Source organism: Trichomonas vaginalis, chromosome IV, assembly GCF_026262505.1.
Source record: "Trichomonas vaginalis G3 chromosome IV, whole genome shotgun sequence".
NCBI classification, from domain to species: Eukaryota; Parabasalia; order Trichomonadida; family Trichomonadidae; genus Trichomonas; species Trichomonas vaginalis.
This window is the reverse complement of record NC_067206.1, coordinates 24,371,289-24,390,215: the sequence shown is the minus strand read 5'-3', so window position 1 is coordinate 24,390,215 and position 18,927 is coordinate 24,371,289. Positions and strand designations below refer to the sequence as shown.

The following is an 18,927-nucleotide window of genomic DNA, read 5'->3' as shown; positions in this document are numbered from 1 at the left end:
AGACAAAGTTTCCCGCTGTTTGCGAAGGAATTGTTGGCTATGATGTACTGATTCATGATCAGTACATCATAGCCAACAATTCCTTATACAAAGTTCAATTTTCATATTTCATGTATGTAACTCTCTAAAACTATAAATCTGATTTTCATTTGGCAGATCCACTTCTTGTCTTTCCATTTTTTTTGAATCAATTTATACAAATAAACTTATAAAACACAAAATTATTATTTTATAATATAATTCTTAGATAATACATCCGATATGTAAAGTGTCAAAAATGAAGTGAACCGAATTTTCATGCATTACATAATTACATGAAATCAAACAATCTACCAGTTGACCAGAAACAGAGAAAATTAACTCAGTTAGCATCAACACACAACCAATATCAACCATTTTCTTCTTATTATCTATGGTATCTAATAGACAGATTTCATTTTATCATTGATGACATTCAATCAATTTTAACATTTACGAAAAACACTTGCTTTAATGAATTTGCGAACGAATTTATGAACGAAAGACAAAAGGCTGAATTAGAAGGAAATAAAGGAAAAAGTTTATTTTGCAAGATTTCACTTAATGGATCATATGGTTACGATGCAATGAATACACAAAATTACACAAAGACTAAAATAATGAATGCACAGAAGTCACGCGTTGCATGTATGTCAAATAAGTTTAAAAACATAAGAGAAATAGGAGAGGATAGTTAGTATACATATCAAGGGTACGGCGGCACTGCGCGCCTCCATACACCACTTAGCTGTTTTGACACTTTACGAAACCGTTAACGTATATTTTACAACACAAACGACAACACTAACTTAACCTTAAATATTTACAAAGCCACCAACCACTTCACTTCACTAACGTTTTCACAAACGACTTCACTACTGTAAAAATAAACGTTCTCACTTACAAAAGTATTGCAACTCCTCCCATTGCTGTGCTTCATATAACAGCTCATAATCTTCTGACTCACTTTCTTCTTCATATAGGTCAAAATCACTGTCATAGTTTATACCTGTAAGTTTTGACAAAGCTAATGAAACACGCTTACCGTTTGTATCATATGCTTGTATAAACTTTCCATTATGCTTGTAGTCATAAACGCTCAAACTAACTTTACCCTTTCTCCCTCGTATCTGATAGAATGTATTTTCACGAGGAACGAAGAACAAATTCTTGAACTCATGACCGTTGTAGTTTGTTATCTCAATAGTTTTCGTCATTTATATAAAAATAAAATAAAAAATAAAATAAAAAATAAACTTAAAATAAATGATATCACCACCCTCACACGTATGAAAACATCCATTTAAATTTAGGTGAAGTGGTGAGATCTCACCTGTTTTTTCACCTCTTTTTTCACCCTGTTGAACTCATTGCTTTATAACTCTCTTCCTTGGTTTCTTTTTAGTTGCTTTCTTCACGTCTGTCTCCAACTTGACTGTCTTTCTTCTTCGTCCGTAATGATACCAATTACTTCCACCAGTCAATGGGTCAAATGGTCTTTCGTAAGGGTTTCCATACATTCCATAGGGACCATACGGAAGAACTACTGGTGGAGAAGAAACATTTTCTTTAGTTCCATCGAATCTATTTAAATGCATTGTTTCACCTTTCATCTGGTCATTAAAGTCTTTTGCGTGTTTTGCAAACTCATCGTCCTTTCCTAAAGCATTTTCTGACTCAGTCGCAACTAAATTGGATGCTTTATTTATGAGCTCTATTTTATTTAATCTTAACTTCTTTGCAACCCAGCCTCCAATCTTCCCTTTATTTGCATCTAATGTCTTCGAAACCCTTCCTCCACTCATTTTATTTACTGCGTCATAAGCTCCAAGTGCTTTTGCTCCAAATGCTAATGCTTTTGTTCCCATTGCGCCTAAAGCTGCCCAAGCTACCATTTACACCATATTAAAATCATCTCTCTTCAATATTATCTCATAAAAGTTCTCGTTACTGGAGAAAGTCAATGAAGCATAAACGTTCTCACGGGCTTCGCCCTCACCACTTTGCGGTCTATCTAACTTCTTTCTTATATCATCTATTCTCAATAAAATGTCTGAACAATTGCTAACATCTTCTACAACAGTTATTTCATCATGAATGACCTTCAAGAACAAGCTCATTTAATATGCTATTAAAATCATCTCAATAATGAGTCCATCCTTTCCATCTTTGGGTAGCACAACATCTTTCATTGAAGAAGGTTCGACAAGTCTTATGTTAAACTTACTGACAAAGTTTGTTATACTATAATGCTTCGGCGGCGAATACATGTAGTTTGAAAGACATAATATAGATTCTTCAGCAAATTCACTTATACTGGATTTTATAACAATGTTCTCACGAGACCAAATACCACCAATTGACAATCTTGTAAGCAATCCTGCTGAACCTTCTACTGTAAACGTCGATGGTAACATTCCACGAAGGTAATCTATTGACATCGTTGAGTCACTGAATTTAAATATTTTCTTAAAGCAATCGTCATTATCTAACCATGCAATAGCTTTGAAGTTTTCATTCGAATAGACATCTGCTTCATTAAATGTAAAACCCGACTTCTTTGCAGAGACGACTTTAAAATCTATTGAGTTTGTTTCAAAATTATATGCTATGGTAACTTCTGAAGGTAATGGATGCCCTTCCGCAGTCAGTTGTTCTCTCACTACCGTTTGAAGCTTTGTGTTAAAAACTTTCATGTCATCTCCTGTATCTAAGTTCACATACACAGCAACAGGAAAACTATCTTGCTTCTTTGTTTCATCATTATACCTCAAAACATTAAAGTTCTTCAATAATATTGTCCTTCCTGCTGGAATACTTCGAACCTGTCTGATTTCAATAGCTTTCTCACCTCCTACATACTCTACCCAGTGTCTTGGATATTCATAAGTATACTGACTTTCTTGAATTTTGGTTGGTTTCATCATAACGTGTTCATAGTATATCTTTATACTCTTGTCAGTTAGACTCGGTGCTATGTTCTGAATATTTCTGACTTGCATTTTTAATGGAGATAAAATGAAGCATTTAATACATGACGTAGATGAAGACATGAATGAAACTACAGACAAACTTAACTCTTCTCTCATTCTTCCTTTCAGTAAGGACTATGAGTTCTGTTCAAATGGTGTTTATTTCTATTGTGGAAAGATGGGTTCAGGTAAGACATTTAACCTCATTCGTCATATACTCATAACAGAACGTTTAGGAAATGACTCATATTATGACCAAATCATTATATCAGCAACTTCAGACTCTATGGACTCAACAGCGAAAACATTTATGTCAAAAGTTCAAGCCTCTGTCGTTAAAGTTCCAGACAGTGAACTCATTGAATTTCTTCAACGTTACATTCGACGTAAGAGGAAATATTATGCCATCGTTGAATTTATACAGTCAGGAATGCAAAAGACTTCTGAGGAGATGGAAAGAATTATTGACAAACACCACTTACGTCAGTACTCAGGAGTTTACGATATGAAACGACTTACAAACTACATTCTGTCAAAACTTTCAAAATACCCCTTCAAAAAGTATCCTTCAAACACTCTGCTCGTTTGCGACGACTTCGCTGGTAAAGGTTTAGTTTCAAAACCAGACTCACCATTAGCTAACATCATTACTAAAGTCAGACATTACCACTTAACTGTAGCAATACTTATGCAAACATGGCGTTTCCTTGCTTTAAACATAAAACGTCTCATAACTGACTTCGTTATCTTTCAAGGTTTCTCACGATATGACATTGAACTCATTTGGAAACAGTCAGGTATAACATTACCTTTTGAAGAAATTTGGGAAGCATATAAGTCTCTCATCTCTCCTCGTTCATACCTTGAGATTCATATCATGACTAATACCATTAAAGTCAAAAATATTCCATGGGAACGACCAACATTGTTTTAAAGCTTAACCTTCAATTGACTGATGGTAAACAAATTCCATGCATCTCTGTCGCCATTTCTGTTAATATTTTTGCTGTCATTCATATCATCCACTTCTCCATCCGTTAACTTTTGAGGATATGCGTTAGAATAGCTGTTCTTAAATGAAGGCTTTTCACCTTTGAGAGCATAAACTCTATAACTTTCTGCATACTTTATGTTTGAACCTCCTGAGCCATCATTGACATAAATTTTTATAGGCTTCCACCCTTTGTTCATGTTTCTGCTTCTTCCCTTAGCTCTTTTGTTCAGTAGTTCTACATCTTTATACACAGCACCTGTCTCAGTGAATTCAACAATATTTTCATTCGTTAGCTTTACATTCAAACCCTTGTCGAGTATATTGTTCATTTCATACATATAAAAGGTTTTTATTCTATATGAAATGAGAAGCAAATCCATCTTAGCTGGTGCCGTTAATGTTCCAATTGAACCAACATCAAATGTTGACTCACGAACGACAAACAATATTGTCATAAAGAACTATAGTTCAGAGTGTTTGAAAGAAAAAGAACCAGAACTTAAGTCGGTGAATTTAAACACAGCTTCAAACGCTAACGCTACATCAGATGTTAAGTTAGAGTATCCACCACTGGACCAAATTCTTTCAAGAGAAGCCAACGACAATCCTTACACAAATGTTCAAACAAATCCTTCAGATAACTTAGACCATTACCTTCTTCAGTTATACCAAACAATTTTACTCAAAGACGATAAGAAGCTTTTGACAAATCTTATAAGTAAGAACCAAATAATTCTAACAAAGGAGGACCTTGAAAATGTTATATCACGAATAACAGGAAAGCAATGTGTCATTGACTATCTCGACCCTGAAATCGAATGCTGTGGTCAAACGCCACTATTCATGAAAATAGGTAACATCCGCATCATTGAAACACCAGGAACTACAGGAGTTGAGTTTAAGTATAAATATTCGAATGAATATACAAAACTTTCAACAGAATATAAACTTTGCTTGAAATATGTTTTAGTAAATTAAAGCAATTTGTAATATAGGGTGTCCAAAGGTGCGTTTAGCACAGCGCTCTATATGAGACTATTAAAGGAGATATATGCTGATTATAAATATATAATAAAAAATATGAATATATGTATATGATGAGTATGTTGTATTTTGGCGCCATGCCGGGATATAAAATGAATTTTGAGACAAGAGGCGGTTTCGCGGGAAATTTTGGCGGGATTTTTTTCATTTTTTTAATGAATCATAAAGAAAACATCCTCGCTCTTGCAAAAAAATGCAAAGACTGTAAAAAAATCTACGAGACATTGGTAAAATGCTTCGGTATGGATGCTCCTAGCTATTCCACTGTAACGTATCATGTTAGGATGTATCACTTCATGAACAAAAAGGCGCCCATCATAAAAATTGACAAAAAATCGCCGGATCAAAGAAAAATCAAAGCAATTCTTCAAGCGCTAGATGAAGACCCAAGAGCATCACTCAGAAGGATAGAGGAGATGACAAAGATACCACGTACAACAGTCAGTTATTATCTGCACAATTATTTGAACTACAAACTAGCGTATACACGTTGGGTTCCGCACAACCTTAATTCAGTTCAAAAAAAATCTAGAGTCCAATCTTCGAAAGAGCTCCTCTCTATATTGGGTGCGTATCAATCCAAGAAGTTTCGCTTTTTAGTAACAGGGGACGAGTCTTGGTTTCAATATGCAACAGAAGCCAAAATCATGTGGATCCCGAAGGATGAAAATCCGCAAACATTCCCGAAGAAAAAAATTGACACACCAATGATGATGTTGTCGGTTTTTTGGGGCGTGAATGGCATCATCGCAATTGATATTCTTCAAAAACCTAATACGATGAATGCTCAGTATCTAATTGACAATGTTCTTACTCAAATTATCAATTCTGATGAGTTTGAGAAATCCAAACAACAAAAACAAAAGTTTGCAATTCATTTTGATAATTCAAGAGTTCACAAAAGTCATAAGGTAATGAATTACTTGTTGGAAAACAATGTCAAAGTTGTTCCAAACCCAATTTATTCACCTGATATTGCACCCTCTGACTTTTATTTATTCGGCACGCTAAAAAAGAGAGCTGAAGGACGCGAATTCGCGAGTCCAGATGATCTTGAAAATTTTGTAAGAGAGCAATTTGAGCAATTTTCTCATGATGATTTAAAGCGTGTCTTTCAAGCCTGGATCGATCGCTGCGAACGCGTGATTGAATCCAGTGGTGATTATATTTAAATAAACTTTATATATATGTAACTTGTTTATTTCTATTCGCAGTATTCAGGTTTGTGCTAAACACACCTTTGGACACCCTATATCTATCCAAAACTTCTTCAACAGTATCGAACTCATCTTCATAATGCAAACCTAATCTTATTGACTTGGTGCAGTTTTCACTAACACAATATTTTTCTGTTCTCTTGACTGACATAACTAACTCATTTGTTTCATCAAACAGCAACAACCAAAGTTCATGACCTAATACATAACATTCATACTTTATATTTTTAGCTCTGAGTTCTCTTGTAAGCTGTTGCATTTAATATTTTCTAAAAAGTCAACTTCAACAGTCATTCGCACTGGTGCCTTCAGTTCTACAGGCTCTCCTTGAAAGTCAACAAGTCTGAATTGCATGTCTTTCAAATTATGAGGACTAATGCGAACCCATTTACCTAAATGAGTTGCTATGACAGGAACATTTGGAATGAACATTGAATTGACTGCATAACAGAAAGATTTATACTCTACTGAACCTTTACTATTAACTCCTGAAATGCCTGTGACATTAGCTATTTTAGACTCAATGTATAAACAATTGCCATAACATACGTATGGAACAGATTTCATCTCAATCGTTTTGTCAACACTTTTCAAAGGAAATGTCATATGGTATGCTCCTAAAAGAAGTTGAACTCTATGACTCATTCGTGTTATCTTGAACTCTTTCTTGCTACTGAACTTCAATGTTCCCTCAGAAGAGAGTTCGACATCTATGTTGTCAATAGTTTCTTCATTTATGAGAGTATCTATGACTCCAGCAATTTTATCTATTCTATACTCTGCTCTGTTAGGAAATGTTATAAAACTTCTTTTGTCATCTATTTCAATCTCTATGAAATCTGTTTCATCTGTTATGACAAAAGTTGCGATAGTATTGAAGTCAACAACTCTGAAAGCAAGTGCTTCATTCTGAAGACCTAAGTTTGTTTGAAGCTTTACTGTTCCATATTCGTTTGGGTCTGTACTTTGCAAATAGAACAACATTTTATTCTCATTAAAATATGACTATTGCTGCATATGCGTATGAAACAAATGAAGCAAGAAGAGCACATGAACTAGTAAACGAAAACTCAACTTTAACCATTGAAGGCAATGATTTAGTCATTGACGATGGAAAAACTAAAAAAGTCATTGATTTCGATACTTTTAACACTTATGACCCATTCATTACAACAAGCAAGGTTCCCATCATAAATGATGGAACGGTGCAATATATAAATTCAACAGTAGATGCCTCATTAGTGAAAGTATTAAATGTTCTCATTGAATTGTTAAAGAGCTTTCGATTTGACGACAACATTAAATGCCTAAAGAATTTAGTCATGAATGAGAAACAAATTCTTGGCGTTGCTGGTAGCAGTAATGATGTACACCTTATGACATTAGAATATTATAACGAACATAAAGATGAACTGAAAGGAGAGAAGGGTGACACCGGACCTCAAGGACCTCAAGGACCACAAGGAATACAAGGAATACAAGGAATACAAGGAATACAAGGAATACAAGGACCTCAAGGCGAGAACGGTTTGGATGGTGTAGATGGAAAGGATGGAAAAACTGCTAAATCATGGATATGGAACCTTATAAATACTGGTTTAACAGCTGCTTCTTATGGAGTTCTTCAATACCAAATCGGAAAGATATGGGCAGTACTTGGTGAAGAAGCTTTAGATGACGTTAAAAATGCTTTGAACTTCATTTTAAATGGTTCGGATACTATTAAAACTTTATCTGGTTGGATGCAAGAAACAAGGAGTCAAATAGATACTGTAAGACGTATAGCAAACAATGCACGTACGGGATTGGATACTTTACGACAAGCACAAAATACACTAAAGGAAGCAAATGATATTCTTGGCTCAGTATCAGACATGCATGAAGATTGGCTTAAAGGTATTGACAAATCTTTAAAAAATCACAGTCAGTCTATTGCTGACTACAAGAAAAGTATAGATTTTTTACATAGTGCTATGGACGTACATGATGGAAGCATAAGGAACTTACTTAATGCTAACAATAACTTACCAGGAACTATTAAAGCATTTATAAAGTCCTTTGTAAAACCCGGTGCTCTAACATTTAGGTCTTTGAGAGCAAGAGCATTGAAGTCAAGAGATGCAGAAACTCCAACAGAACCTACAGAAGGAACTGAAACAACAGAAACTCCAGAAGAACCACCAAAACCAACAGCTAATGAAATATTGTTCGAATATTTTCCAAGGTACTCTGTTCTCATTGCATACATTCAAGAAATACTTAAGAAAGCAGACTTCACTTTAGGAGATGATGAAAGTTCTGTATATCTTTCGTTCCAGTTTCAAATAGCAGAACTTTTGAGACAGATATGCTTAATGTATGACAACATCTCTGATTTCACAAGATATGATGACGACCATGACCCCGAACACGGTGAAGAAGAAGTTTTACAAACATCCATTAAGACAGGAAAGGTTTTAACACAAAGTCTCATTATTGACACCAAAGATGGCGAAGTGGACGTTCTTCAAGAGCTGAAGAAAAATACTTCTTCGGGAGGTGGTGGTAGGCATGAACTTGAAATAAATGAGATAGAAGAGAAATTAGCCGAAAAAGCAGATAAAGAACATAAACACAATATCTCCGATATAAATGAACTTCAAGCTACATTAAATAGTAAAGCGGACAAGAACCACGTTCATTATATAACTTCAGACGAACAGATTATAACGGACTACATGGATATTTAACACGAAGTGATGAAGCGAAGACAAAAAATGTTAATGAAAGAAGAAGATAAATACATTGTGCTAAAGGTTATGACATAAGCTGTACTGTACAGTATGATGTAGCTAAAGCACAGAAGCATTTGGTTATACCGGTGAAATTTATGCCTCTACTTTCAATGTTAACGGTGTATTAGTTGAACAAGATTTACTTTGAGAGTTAAGTCAAAAATAACGTTTGAAGATGCTATTAAAAGTAAAGCTGACAAAGTTGAACTTGAAGCAACGAACAAAGTTTGAAATCTCATAAACAAATCTCCGATATAAATGAACTTCAAGCTACATTAAATAGTAAAGCCGACAAAAATCATACACATAAATCCTTACTACTGTTAGCAGACGATGTAATATTGAATTTGACTTGGTTCAAGTGCACTTTAGAGAATCCGAGTACAAGCGTAAAAGATACTCTTAACAATTTAGATAAGAGTTGCAGGAATATTGAAAGTCATGCCAGAAACTTTGAAGCACATGAACTACCAACAATTTAGATTAAGAAAGCTGACAAGAACCATACACATAAATCCTTCACTACTGTTAGAGCAGACGACATAATATTGAACTTTGACCTTGGTTCAAGTGCACCTTTAGAGAATCCAAGTACAAGCGTAAAAGATACTCTTAACAATTTAGATAAGAGTTGCAGGAATATCGAAGATCATGCCAGAAACTTTGAAGCACATGAACTACCCGCAATGTTAGATAAAAAGGCTGACAAAACAGAGCTTCAAACATTAAAGACTGAAATACTTCAAACATTATATCCTACAGGCTCTATTTATACGTCAATGAATTCAACAAATCCAGCAACAGTTTTAGGTTTTGGTACATGGCAGCAGATTGTAGACAAATTCTTATACTGTGCTAACTCTTCAAAGCAAACAGGAGGTTCGAAGAAAATTAAAGAAGCAAACCTTCCACCGCACACTCATACAGGAACTACAAACACAACAGGTAGTCATTCACATTCAATAACAAAAAGAGGTTATACAAATCTTGCAGCAGGTTCGGATAGACAGGGAATGCATAGATATGATATTTCAAGTGACCCCGTAGATTCAAGCGCAGGTATTTTCTGTGGAACCGCAGGAAATCATTCACACACTTTCACAACAAATCCAACAGGCTCGGGTGAAGATTACATGCCACCATTTATGACTGTATTTGCATGGTATAGAGTTCAATGAACGCGCTTGAGCCTAGAATAAAATCTTTAACTTTACATAAATGAGCTTGAAAGAAGTATTCGAACAACATCCATGGAGGTCTTTTAAGAAATTCAATGAAGCTGCAAAGAGTTGGGGATTTACTAACAGAGCTGAAGTGAAAAGGTTCTTTGACAAAAATGTTGTACATCAAACAAAAATAAACCCTTACGACTACTTTTTACCAATTTACTCCAACACTCCTGACGCATACCAATTTGACACTCTCATTCAAAGCAGAAATGGAGGACATAAACCATTCCTCATCTTCATTAATGTTAACACTCGTAAAGCATATGCATATCCAATGAAAAATAAAGGAACTCGTGAAGTGTTAAGAGTTTTACAAAAGTTTGTAGCAGAACATAGCCCAAGTACTTTAACATCAGACCAAGACAGTGCATACCTCAGCAATGAAATCACAGATTTTCTCATTAAGCATAACATAACTCACTACACTACTGAAGACCATAACCATAACATACTCGGCATCATAAACGCTTCATAAGGACTCTCAGAGATTTAAACCAAGAGCGAGACTTTACCGAAGAAACAATGAAACACTTTCTCGAAGTATATAATTCCTCAACACATTCTACAACAGGACATACACCAAATTCAATGACACAACAACAAGAAGAAAAGTATATACAAAAGAAACGAAGTCAAACACAAAATATCAGAAATTCAACACAATTTACCCTCATTCCTGGTACAAAAGTTCGTGTAGTTCTTGACGACAAACCGTTGACAAAGAAACGTTTAAGGTTAAGTAGAAACTATTATATCGTAGACTCTACGCAAGGTAATGGATATCTTATAAAAGCTGCTGACGACTCCATAGCATTTTATCCTCGTCATAAATTAGTCGAAAGTAGTAATGGCAAACTTGCTGAAACTATTGACGAAGCAAAGCGAGGAGTGGTTATTGAAATACTTGGCTACAACATAAACGATGACACTTATAAAGTAAGATATGAAGGAGGCGTTGAAGATGTTATACCATCTAAGAACTTGAGAGAGTCAAAGTCAACACATCTGGGACCATTAGAGCGGGAGTACTGGAAAGACAAAAATAAGCCAGAAAGAATAAGAAAATTCTTCTAAACTTTTTCATTAGATGTAAATCAGACATGAATGAGAACAGTCATGATATCATTAATGGTACCATTTATTTTAACATAAAGACGCAAAGCGGCGAGGACGAAGTCCATGACCAAAAATAAAGTTTATGTTAGAATGTTAGATCTAACACGTTTTCTAACACGTTTTCTAACCTCTTGAATTTTCATGAATTTTCCCGAAATAAAAAAATAAAATTAGTTTTATACAAAATTCATGCAGGAAATTCTTGAGTTTTGGTTGAAAGAATACGGTGGAGCCAAAAGTGGCTCGACCTCAAAACAAGCATTTTATGAGCTTACTAAGGGTGTTATGAATGAATTCAAAGGTATTTACATACATCCTGACCTCGTTCATTTTGTTGCTGAATTCAGCAAAAATATAATTTATGTTAGAATGTTAGATCTCACCTGTTTTCTAACATGGTCTAAAACTCTCGAAAATCATGAAATTTACACCAAAAATAAAGTTTATGTTAGAATGTTAGATCTAACACGTTTTCTAACACCTTTTCTAACCTCTTTTTTCACCTCTTGAATTTTCATGACTTCTTCGTAAATGTTTTGTCAAGACTTCTTCGTAAATGTTTTTTCACCTCTTTTTTCACCTCTTGAATTTTCATGAATTTTCCCGAAATAAAAAATAAAGTTAGTTTTATTTTTTTTTATTTTTTTTATTTTGTATAAAAGACATGATTTCAACAATCGGCACAACAACAATTCAAACAACAGCACCAAACTCGTTAGTCATGAATCCAACATCTATGTTAGTAGAAATGAAAAGCTTCATTCCTTCTTCATATACTTTTGAAACAGAAATCCAGAAGATAAAGCAAGAACTTTTAACAAGTAATTTAGACTGTAGTGCGAAAGATGAAACAAATGAACAGTATCTTTATGAAATGCAGGACCTCATCGACCATTTGCCTAAACTACCTGAAATCCAACAACAAAAGCTCACTATTCCTGAATTCGATGAAATAGAAGTCAAAGCAACTGACTCAGTAGAAATTAAGAAATTCATACGTAAAGTAAATTATGAATTCCTTGGTTTTCATTGCAACCATAAAGTTATGGACAAAGATTGCGACATGGTTTATAAAAATATTTCTGACATATATAAATCTGAAGAATTTAAGACCTACGACAACTTTGTTTCGTTAGTTGCTGAATGTGTTTGGGAAATAAGAGATAAAGATAGAAGAGGCAAAGTATGGAACAAACAAATAAGACCCGCTATGTTTGAGATGAAGAGAGCAATTGACGCCTTAGTTGTTCTAGCAGGTCAAATTTCAATGTATAACGCAAAAATGAATCCGCAATGTTCAAAATGTAAGGCAGCAATGAGGAAATATAACTACTCCGTCAAAGAGATAGAAAGAATGAGAAACGACTATGCAGACTTAAAGAAAGAAGCAGAAAAGCCAGCAGAAGATAAAATGGACATGTTAGCATTTCTTAATAAAAATTATCCAACTGCTGACGATTTCCTTCTATCTGACGTCAAGAAGAAGTATAAAGAAACCTTCGGCATAGTTAAAACATTCGATGTACTAAAAGAAGAAATAGAAGCTACGAAACTGTTTAGGATTTCAAATATACATCGTACAATTCATGTAAAACGCTTGTGAAAAAAGAGGTGAGAAAAGAGGTGAAAAAAGAGGTGAGATCTCACCACTTCACCTAAAATATATTTTTACTGAAAAATGACCAAATTTCATGAATTTCATTAGTTCGAAAAATAACGCTAATTTTATTTTTATTTATTTTTTTATTTTGTATGTAAAGACAGTAATGTCAAACATTGAGTTTGAAACAGTTAGAAAGATTGACAATGACACCAAAGTGGTTAGAATCGGTGATTTAAACGTAAGATACTCAAAGAAATACAACAAATATTCTTTGTCAGACATTCTGACACCATCTGAAAAGAAAACAAACCACTGGGTTAGAAATGCTTCAACTCAGAAAATTTTGACAAGAAATCCTGAGCTTATGATATCAGTAAGATTCTATGGAACTACAGCATATCTCATCGACAAAGTCTTATACCAATAGTTTTGTTATGGATTGACCCAGTTGTTGGATATAACTTCATAACTTATGGTTCATTCGATACGGAACGTTGCAGTGAAGGCTTACTTTACATCGTTCAGAAACCGAGGGACTTCAACACAAAAAGATATAAGATAGGAAGGACATATAATATAACTCAAAGATATGACTCTACAGTCAATAGAGTCAAGGTTGTGTTCGTTAATGATATGAGAGCCGCAGAAACAGAACTACTCGAAAAGTTTGAGAAAATGTATGGTGCTCCCATAAAAGGTAAAGAAACGTTTGAAGTAGATGAGATAGATAAAGCTATAAAATTATTTGACGAAGTTGCTGAAAAATACATGTAAAAAAAGGCTAATTTTTAATAAAATTTGACGAAGTGCAAATCTTCACTTCGTGTCATAATGTAAAAAAAAGGCTAATTTTTAATAAAATTTGACGAAGTTGCTGAAAAATACATGTAAAAAAAGGCTAATTTTTAATAAAATTTGACGAAGTGCAAATCTTCACTTCGTGTCATAATGTAAAAAAAAGGCTAATTTTTAATAAAATTTGACGAAGTTGCTGAAAAATACATGTAAAAAAAAGGCTAATTTTTAATAAAATTTGACGAAGTGCAAATCTTCACTTCGTGTCATAATGTAAAAAAAAGGCTAATTTTTAATAAAATTTGACGAAGTGCAAATCTTCACTTCGTGTCATAATGTAAAAAAAGGCTAATTTTTAATAAAATTTGACGAAGTGCAAATCTTCACTTCGTGTCATAATGTAAAAAAAAGGCTAATTTTTAATAAAATTTGACGAAGTGCAAATCTTCACTTCGTGTCATAATGTAAAAAAAGGCTAATTTTATTTTTATTTATTTTTTTATTTTGTATGTAAAGACAGTAATGTCAACATCAGAGAACACAACAACTGCTATCGTTCATGAAGCCATAAATGAAGAATACGAATACATACAGTATAACAAACAATTGAGACTCATTCGTTCAGTCAAAGACGATATGTACCAAATGCAAAGTATAATGAATGCTCTTAGTTCTACAAAGCAAGCCTATCATTGGTTTGAAAACCAACAGGCAAAAGAACTTTTAGAAGAATTTCCTCATATGATTGCTTCCCTCGGAAAACCGAGGGAAGAGATTCCATTCGAAAATCGCAAGAATTTGGCTCCTGGTTTGAAAGGTTATTATGTTCATAGACTTTTAGTAAATGCTGTAGCAATGTGGGCTTCACCTCGTTATGCTTGTTATATTTTCATGATGTTAGATGAACTATATAAAGCAGAACGTGGAGAGATGGAAAAGAAACTTCAAGCAAAAGATGAAGTCATTGAATCCAAAGACAAAAGCATACAGAAAAGAATACCACGTTCAGTACCAAAAGGAAAGGAAAAGAGTTATAAGTAATGATTATACTGAAGAGATGGAGAAAGAAGAAGATAGAGATATGGTTATTTGCATTTAGTCAGAAGAAACAACAAAAGCTTTTACGACCTTGCTAAGATTTACAAATCTGACAGAAACTGGTTCTATCGTGAAAACTTACCGATTTCAATGACACCGATGAGCAAATAAAGGAAATTGTCAAAATACTCTTCCTCAAACACACTATGATATGAAAGGTTGTACAATACTTACCTTCAAAGAAGACTTACCGCTACTGAAGGAAAAGATAACAGAATATTTCGACAACTTCAAAGAGGAAGAATAAAAAAAATCTAAGCTAATTTTATTTTTTTATAAAATTTTATCTCATATGAAAGAACATGAATTTAGAATATTCGGAACTCATGACAGAAGAAGAGAACGAACAACATGTAAAAGATTATGCAAAATTTCTGAAGGTATATAAAGCTTATGAAAAAGCGTATGAAAAGTTTATACATTGGGGAATTGTTGTAAAATATCGATATGAAGACTAACCAAAAATATATTTTTGCTTAAATAGCTTCAGGGTCTATTTCTTCAACCATTTCACTTCCTTCGTCAATGTCAATAGAAGCTTCTTCAACCTTTGGTAAGAATTTCTGTATAACATCTTTGTTCGTTATTGTCTTCAGAGATGAAGGATAATATTTCACATTTGTTTCACCCCTTATATTCTTTCTGTTCGGAAAGATTTAAAGCAATACTGAAGAAGTCAATGTTAGAGTTCTTTATGACAGTATAGTGTGTATCTTTGACATTGACGAAGAAACTCTTTTGTTTCAAAACTACTGCTAACTCTTGTGAAGTATAACGTTTGCGGTCAATGACGATAGCTAATGGTCTGACATACTGACCAAACTTAGATTCTTTCACAAACTTCTTGTTAAAGATAACATTAACGTTTGAAGCACCATTGAACTCATTCTTGATGGCAGTAGCGAGAGCATTGTATGAAAAGAACTTGCAATCTTGCATGTGTTTCATTAAAATAAAAATATTAAATTATTTTGAAAAATAACTTAAAAAAATCTAATCTAATTTTTTCAAAAAATATTTTTTTATTTCCTACTAAAGATGTATCGGAAGTTGTCTAAGTTAGAACACTCGGAAATAAAACAACTTCTTACAGAAGCTAACATAGATGTTGCAAAATTACGCGACAAACAAAAAGCACTCGCTGACATCCTCAATGACTATAATGGTGCAATAAGTTATGATAGAATTCATGAGTTCATAAAGCCGCAACGCGGCGAGGACGAAGTCCATGCAAGAAATTTCCTTTAAATGACGTTGCTATTGACTTATATCATAGACGTTCAGTACCTCATGAAGTAAGAAGAGAAATGTTTGACATAACAAATGCAAACGTTGGTGAAACAAGAAGAAGAGACGACACACTGAAACAACAGAGAAGAGAGATGTTTAAAAGTGCTATAGAACAAGTTCGCAAAGCTAACGATGTCATTCGTTCCATTGACGACAAACCAAAAGAAGGTGAGAGATGGTTAAAGAAAGATGAAGAGAATAGGAAGAGAAATGTGAAGTCAGGCAATAGACTCATTGACTTTAACATCGAAGCTTTAGATGAACCAAACAGAGACTACTTACACAAACATTTCGGTAAGGTTTTCATGAGACTCTTAGAGAAGATTAAAATAAACTCCAACAAAGATGGATGGTATGTTATAAACTTGGTGGAAAGTATGAATGTTCTACGTTAAACCTCAATAATATTGGAACATTACTACATCAGCTCTTGAAGGAGAACTTTATATCAGAGATAGAAGCAAATGCTGCAGGTATTGTTGAAATGCACTATGACTTCTTCTTGACAAACATAAAGAATCTTACTGAAATAAAGATGTATGATTTAACAGAATATGAAGGCTTAACGATGTCAGATGTTAAGAAAGGAAAGCCACAAACGACCATATAGAGATGAAAGCACACTGACAAATGACCAGAAAGTCATTTTGGAAGCTCTTAAGCAAACAGGAAACCCAGCACTTATAGAAAGCTTTTGGAAAGATAATGGTGAAAAGAAGTTTTATAAGAAGAGAAGCGGTCAGTTCTGGAAGTATCTTTGCACATTACCTATAAATCTTGAACGCTACCAAATTTTCAATGAATTGAACAAAAGAACTGCAGCACTTATGACAGAAGACAATTGTTTCGTTTATGCTTGCATTCAGGCTGGAGTAATGAAGAAACTATTGACCACATGAGAGAAGTCATTCGTGTTAGAGACTTTCCTCAAAGTAAAGTACAAGAAATTTCTGACACAACAGGTATAGCATTTAATGTTACCATTGGTTATTCAATGACTCAAGACATAATGAAATAAAGAGATACATACCAAAAGAATGTGAAACTGTTCGAACTATTGACTTACTTCTTGTTGAAGACCACTACATGCTAAACGAAAGATTACCAATGACAACATATTTCATTCGCAACTATATAGAAATCTTGAAGGAGTGTGGTGGAATGAACATTGAAAACAGATGAAGATATACAATGAGAGATGGTAAATACATTGTTGCATGGATAGAACTAACCGTATGGGATGTTATGAAAACATTGTGGGAGTGCAAATATTTCGAACCTATTTCTTATGGAGAACTTTTCACATATACGACTGACTTATATAAACAGAACCTTGCACCATTTAAAGATTTGACATATGCTCCAAAGTATTGTGTACAACTGAAGAAGAAAGCAGAGTCAAAAGAAGTAAATAAAAATAAGTGCAAGTTCATTCCTGAGCACGTTTTCTTTGCTGACTTTGAGTGCAGTACCGATGGCTTTCATAAAGCTTTTAACATCTGTTACGACAGTGAAGATGGTTCAGTGAGTGAAAGCATTTGGGGTCAGAACTGTGCAACAGAATTTTTGGAACGACTTCCTGACAAGAGTTTAATATATTTCCATAACCTCAGCTATGATATAAACTTCATCTTAAGACACATGACAGAAGTGAAAGGAACTCCCATCATTAAAGGTTCACGAACAATGCAAATAACTGGCTTATATAAAGGAAGGGCAATTATTATAAAAGACTCTTACAGTGTTATAAATAAGAAGCTTAAACTATTTCCTGCTATGTTTAACTTACAAACAGGACCGAAAGAAGTATTTCCATAACTACTACAGCAGTGTTTTGTTAGCAAATGACAACAGAACTGGTGTCATTTCTGAAGCATGTAAGTTTATCCGGGATGCAGATACATTCATGAAAAACATAGATTCCATTAAAGGTTGCAGAATAGATGAGAACCACTTCGACTTAGAAAAATATAGCACGTTTTACTGCAAACAAGATGTAAGAATTTTAAGAGAAGGTTTTGTAAAGTTCCGCAATGACTTATTGAAAGAATTTGATTTAAACGTTTATGACTACGTTAGTATTTGTTCTATTGCTAACAAATTGTTTGAGAACAGAGTGTATTCCCGAATGGAAATTTATATGACCTCTCAAATAAACCAAGAGAATTTATTTCGAGATGCATTCAAGGTGGAAGATGTATGTTGTCAGATAACATGAAACAAAAGAGCGAAAAGAAACTCATTGCTGACTTCGACGCTGTTTCATTATATCCATCAGCTATCGACTTTATACTTTAGAAGGAATTCCAAAAGTATTGAAGGATGAGATGTTAAGCACAGAGTATCTCATGAGACATTTATTCGATGACGACCAAAAGGAACCCATTGGTGAAAAGTTTATGTCTGGCTTCTTTGTTCTCATTAAGATAACAGAGATTGGAATACATAGACACTTTCCTTTAATAGTTTGTGACCCTGAACTAAATCCAGAACTTAACGTTCCCAGAAGTTCAAACACTTGCTGTTTAATGTATGTTGACCATATAACATTACAAGACCTCATAAAATATCAAGGTGTCAAATGTGAAGTGTTGCAAGGATACTATTACGATGGAAACAGAGATATTAGAATAAGAGATGAAGTAAAGAAGTTGTTTGAGTTAAGGTTAAAGTATAAGAAAGAAGGAAATCCTTTGCAAGAAAATATAAAGCTCATTCTGAACAGTATTTATGGCAAAACTATTCTATCTCCTATTGAGTCAAAAATAACCATAGTA

General features: G+C 33.9%; 10 protein-coding genes and 2 pseudogenes across 12 annotated transcripts, besides 8 other annotated features; 8 read left to right on the top strand and 4 right to left on the bottom strand.

Moving 5' to 3' along the window:
* Nucleotides 1-98: part of a mobile genetic element that runs on past the window's edge.
* A 97-nt stretch (nt 99-195) lies between these two features.
* Nucleotides 196-240: a mobile genetic element.
* Nucleotides 196-240: a terminal%2Cinverted (terminal inverted repeat of LTR141 transposon ID:TVAGG3_0159650).
* Nucleotides 241-914: 674 nt separating this feature from the next.
* On the bottom strand, nt 915-1,235 carry TVAGG3_0159640 (uncharacterized protein; the record flags this gene model as incomplete). Its single annotated transcript, XM_001294373.1, has 1 exon — nt 915-1,235. The coding sequence occupies one exon, from the start codon at nt 1,233-1,235 to the stop codon at nt 915-917; it is 321 nt and encodes a 106-aa protein (XP_001294374.1).
* Nucleotides 1,236-1,385: a terminal%2Cinverted (terminal inverted repeat of Maverick-1B transposon ID:TVAGG3_0159490).
* Nucleotides 1,236-18,927: part of a mobile genetic element that runs on past the window's edge.
* Nucleotides 1,386-1,913, bottom strand: TVAGG3_0159630 (protein of unknown function, DUF4107 family; the record flags this gene model as incomplete). The annotated part of the gene is made up of 1 exon (XM_001294374.1): nt 1,386-1,913. One exon carries the CDS (start codon nt 1,911-1,913, stop codon nt 1,386-1,388), a length of 528 nt encoding a protein of 175 aa, XP_001294375.1.
* TVAGG3_0159620 (uncharacterized protein) lies at nt 3,070-3,645 on the top strand (the record flags this gene model as incomplete). Its single annotated transcript, XM_051224924.1, has 1 exon — nt 3,070-3,645. A coding segment is annotated over one exon (576 nt), but the record flags the coding sequence as incomplete, so codon positions are not given.
* TVAGG3_0159610 (uncharacterized protein) lies at nt 4,348-4,962 on the top strand (the record flags this gene model as incomplete). Its single annotated transcript, XM_051224923.1, has 1 exon — nt 4,348-4,962. The coding sequence occupies one exon, from the start codon at nt 4,348-4,350 to the stop codon at nt 4,960-4,962; it is 615 nt and encodes a 204-aa protein (XP_051109909.1).
* Nucleotides 4,977-5,004: a terminal%2Cinverted (terminal inverted repeat of Mariner transposon ID:TVAGG3_0159590).
* Nucleotides 4,977-6,280: a mobile genetic element.
* On the top strand, nt 5,073-6,200 carry TVAGG3_0159600 (Mariner transposase; the record flags this gene model as incomplete). Its single annotated transcript, XM_051224922.1, has 1 exon — nt 5,073-6,200. One exon carries the CDS (start codon nt 5,073-5,075, stop codon nt 6,198-6,200), a length of 1,128 nt encoding a protein of 375 aa, XP_051109908.1.
* Nucleotides 6,253-6,280: a terminal%2Cinverted (terminal inverted repeat of Mariner transposon ID:TVAGG3_0159590).
* On the bottom strand, nt 6,465-6,890 carry TVAGG3_0159580 (uncharacterized protein; the record flags this gene model as incomplete). Its single annotated transcript, XM_051224921.1, has 1 exon — nt 6,465-6,890. The coding sequence occupies one exon, from the start codon at nt 6,888-6,890 to the stop codon at nt 6,465-6,467; it is 426 nt and encodes a 141-aa protein (XP_051109907.1).
* On the top strand, nt 7,247-8,578 carry TVAGG3_0159570 (organellar and viral DNA polymerase type B; the record flags this gene model as incomplete). The annotated part of the gene is made up of 1 exon (XM_051224920.1): nt 7,247-8,578. A coding segment is annotated over one exon (1,332 nt), but the record flags the coding sequence as incomplete, so codon positions are not given.
* On the top strand, nt 10,837-11,322 carry TVAGG3_0159560 (integrase core domain containing protein family; the record flags this gene model as incomplete). The annotated part of the gene is made up of 1 exon (XM_051224919.1): nt 10,837-11,322. One exon carries the CDS (start codon nt 10,837-10,839, stop codon nt 11,320-11,322), a length of 486 nt encoding a protein of 161 aa, XP_051109905.1.
* Nucleotides 12,029-12,967, top strand: TVAGG3_0159550 (organellar and viral DNA polymerase type B; the record flags this gene model as incomplete). Its single annotated transcript, XM_051224918.1, has 1 exon — nt 12,029-12,967. The coding sequence occupies one exon, from the start codon at nt 12,029-12,031 to the stop codon at nt 12,965-12,967; it is 939 nt and encodes a 312-aa protein (XP_051109904.1).
* Nucleotides 14,285-15,038, top strand: TVAGG3_0159540 (annotated as a pseudogene). Its single transcript has one exon. A coding segment is annotated over exon 1 (754 nt).
* Nucleotides 15,492-15,808, bottom strand: TVAGG3_0159530 (uncharacterized protein; the record flags this gene model as incomplete). Its single annotated transcript, XM_051224917.1, has 1 exon — nt 15,492-15,808. A coding segment is annotated over one exon (317 nt), but the record flags the coding sequence as incomplete, so codon positions are not given.
* Nucleotides 16,243-17,825, top strand: TVAGG3_0159520 (annotated as a pseudogene). Its single transcript has one exon. A coding segment is annotated over exon 1 (1,583 nt).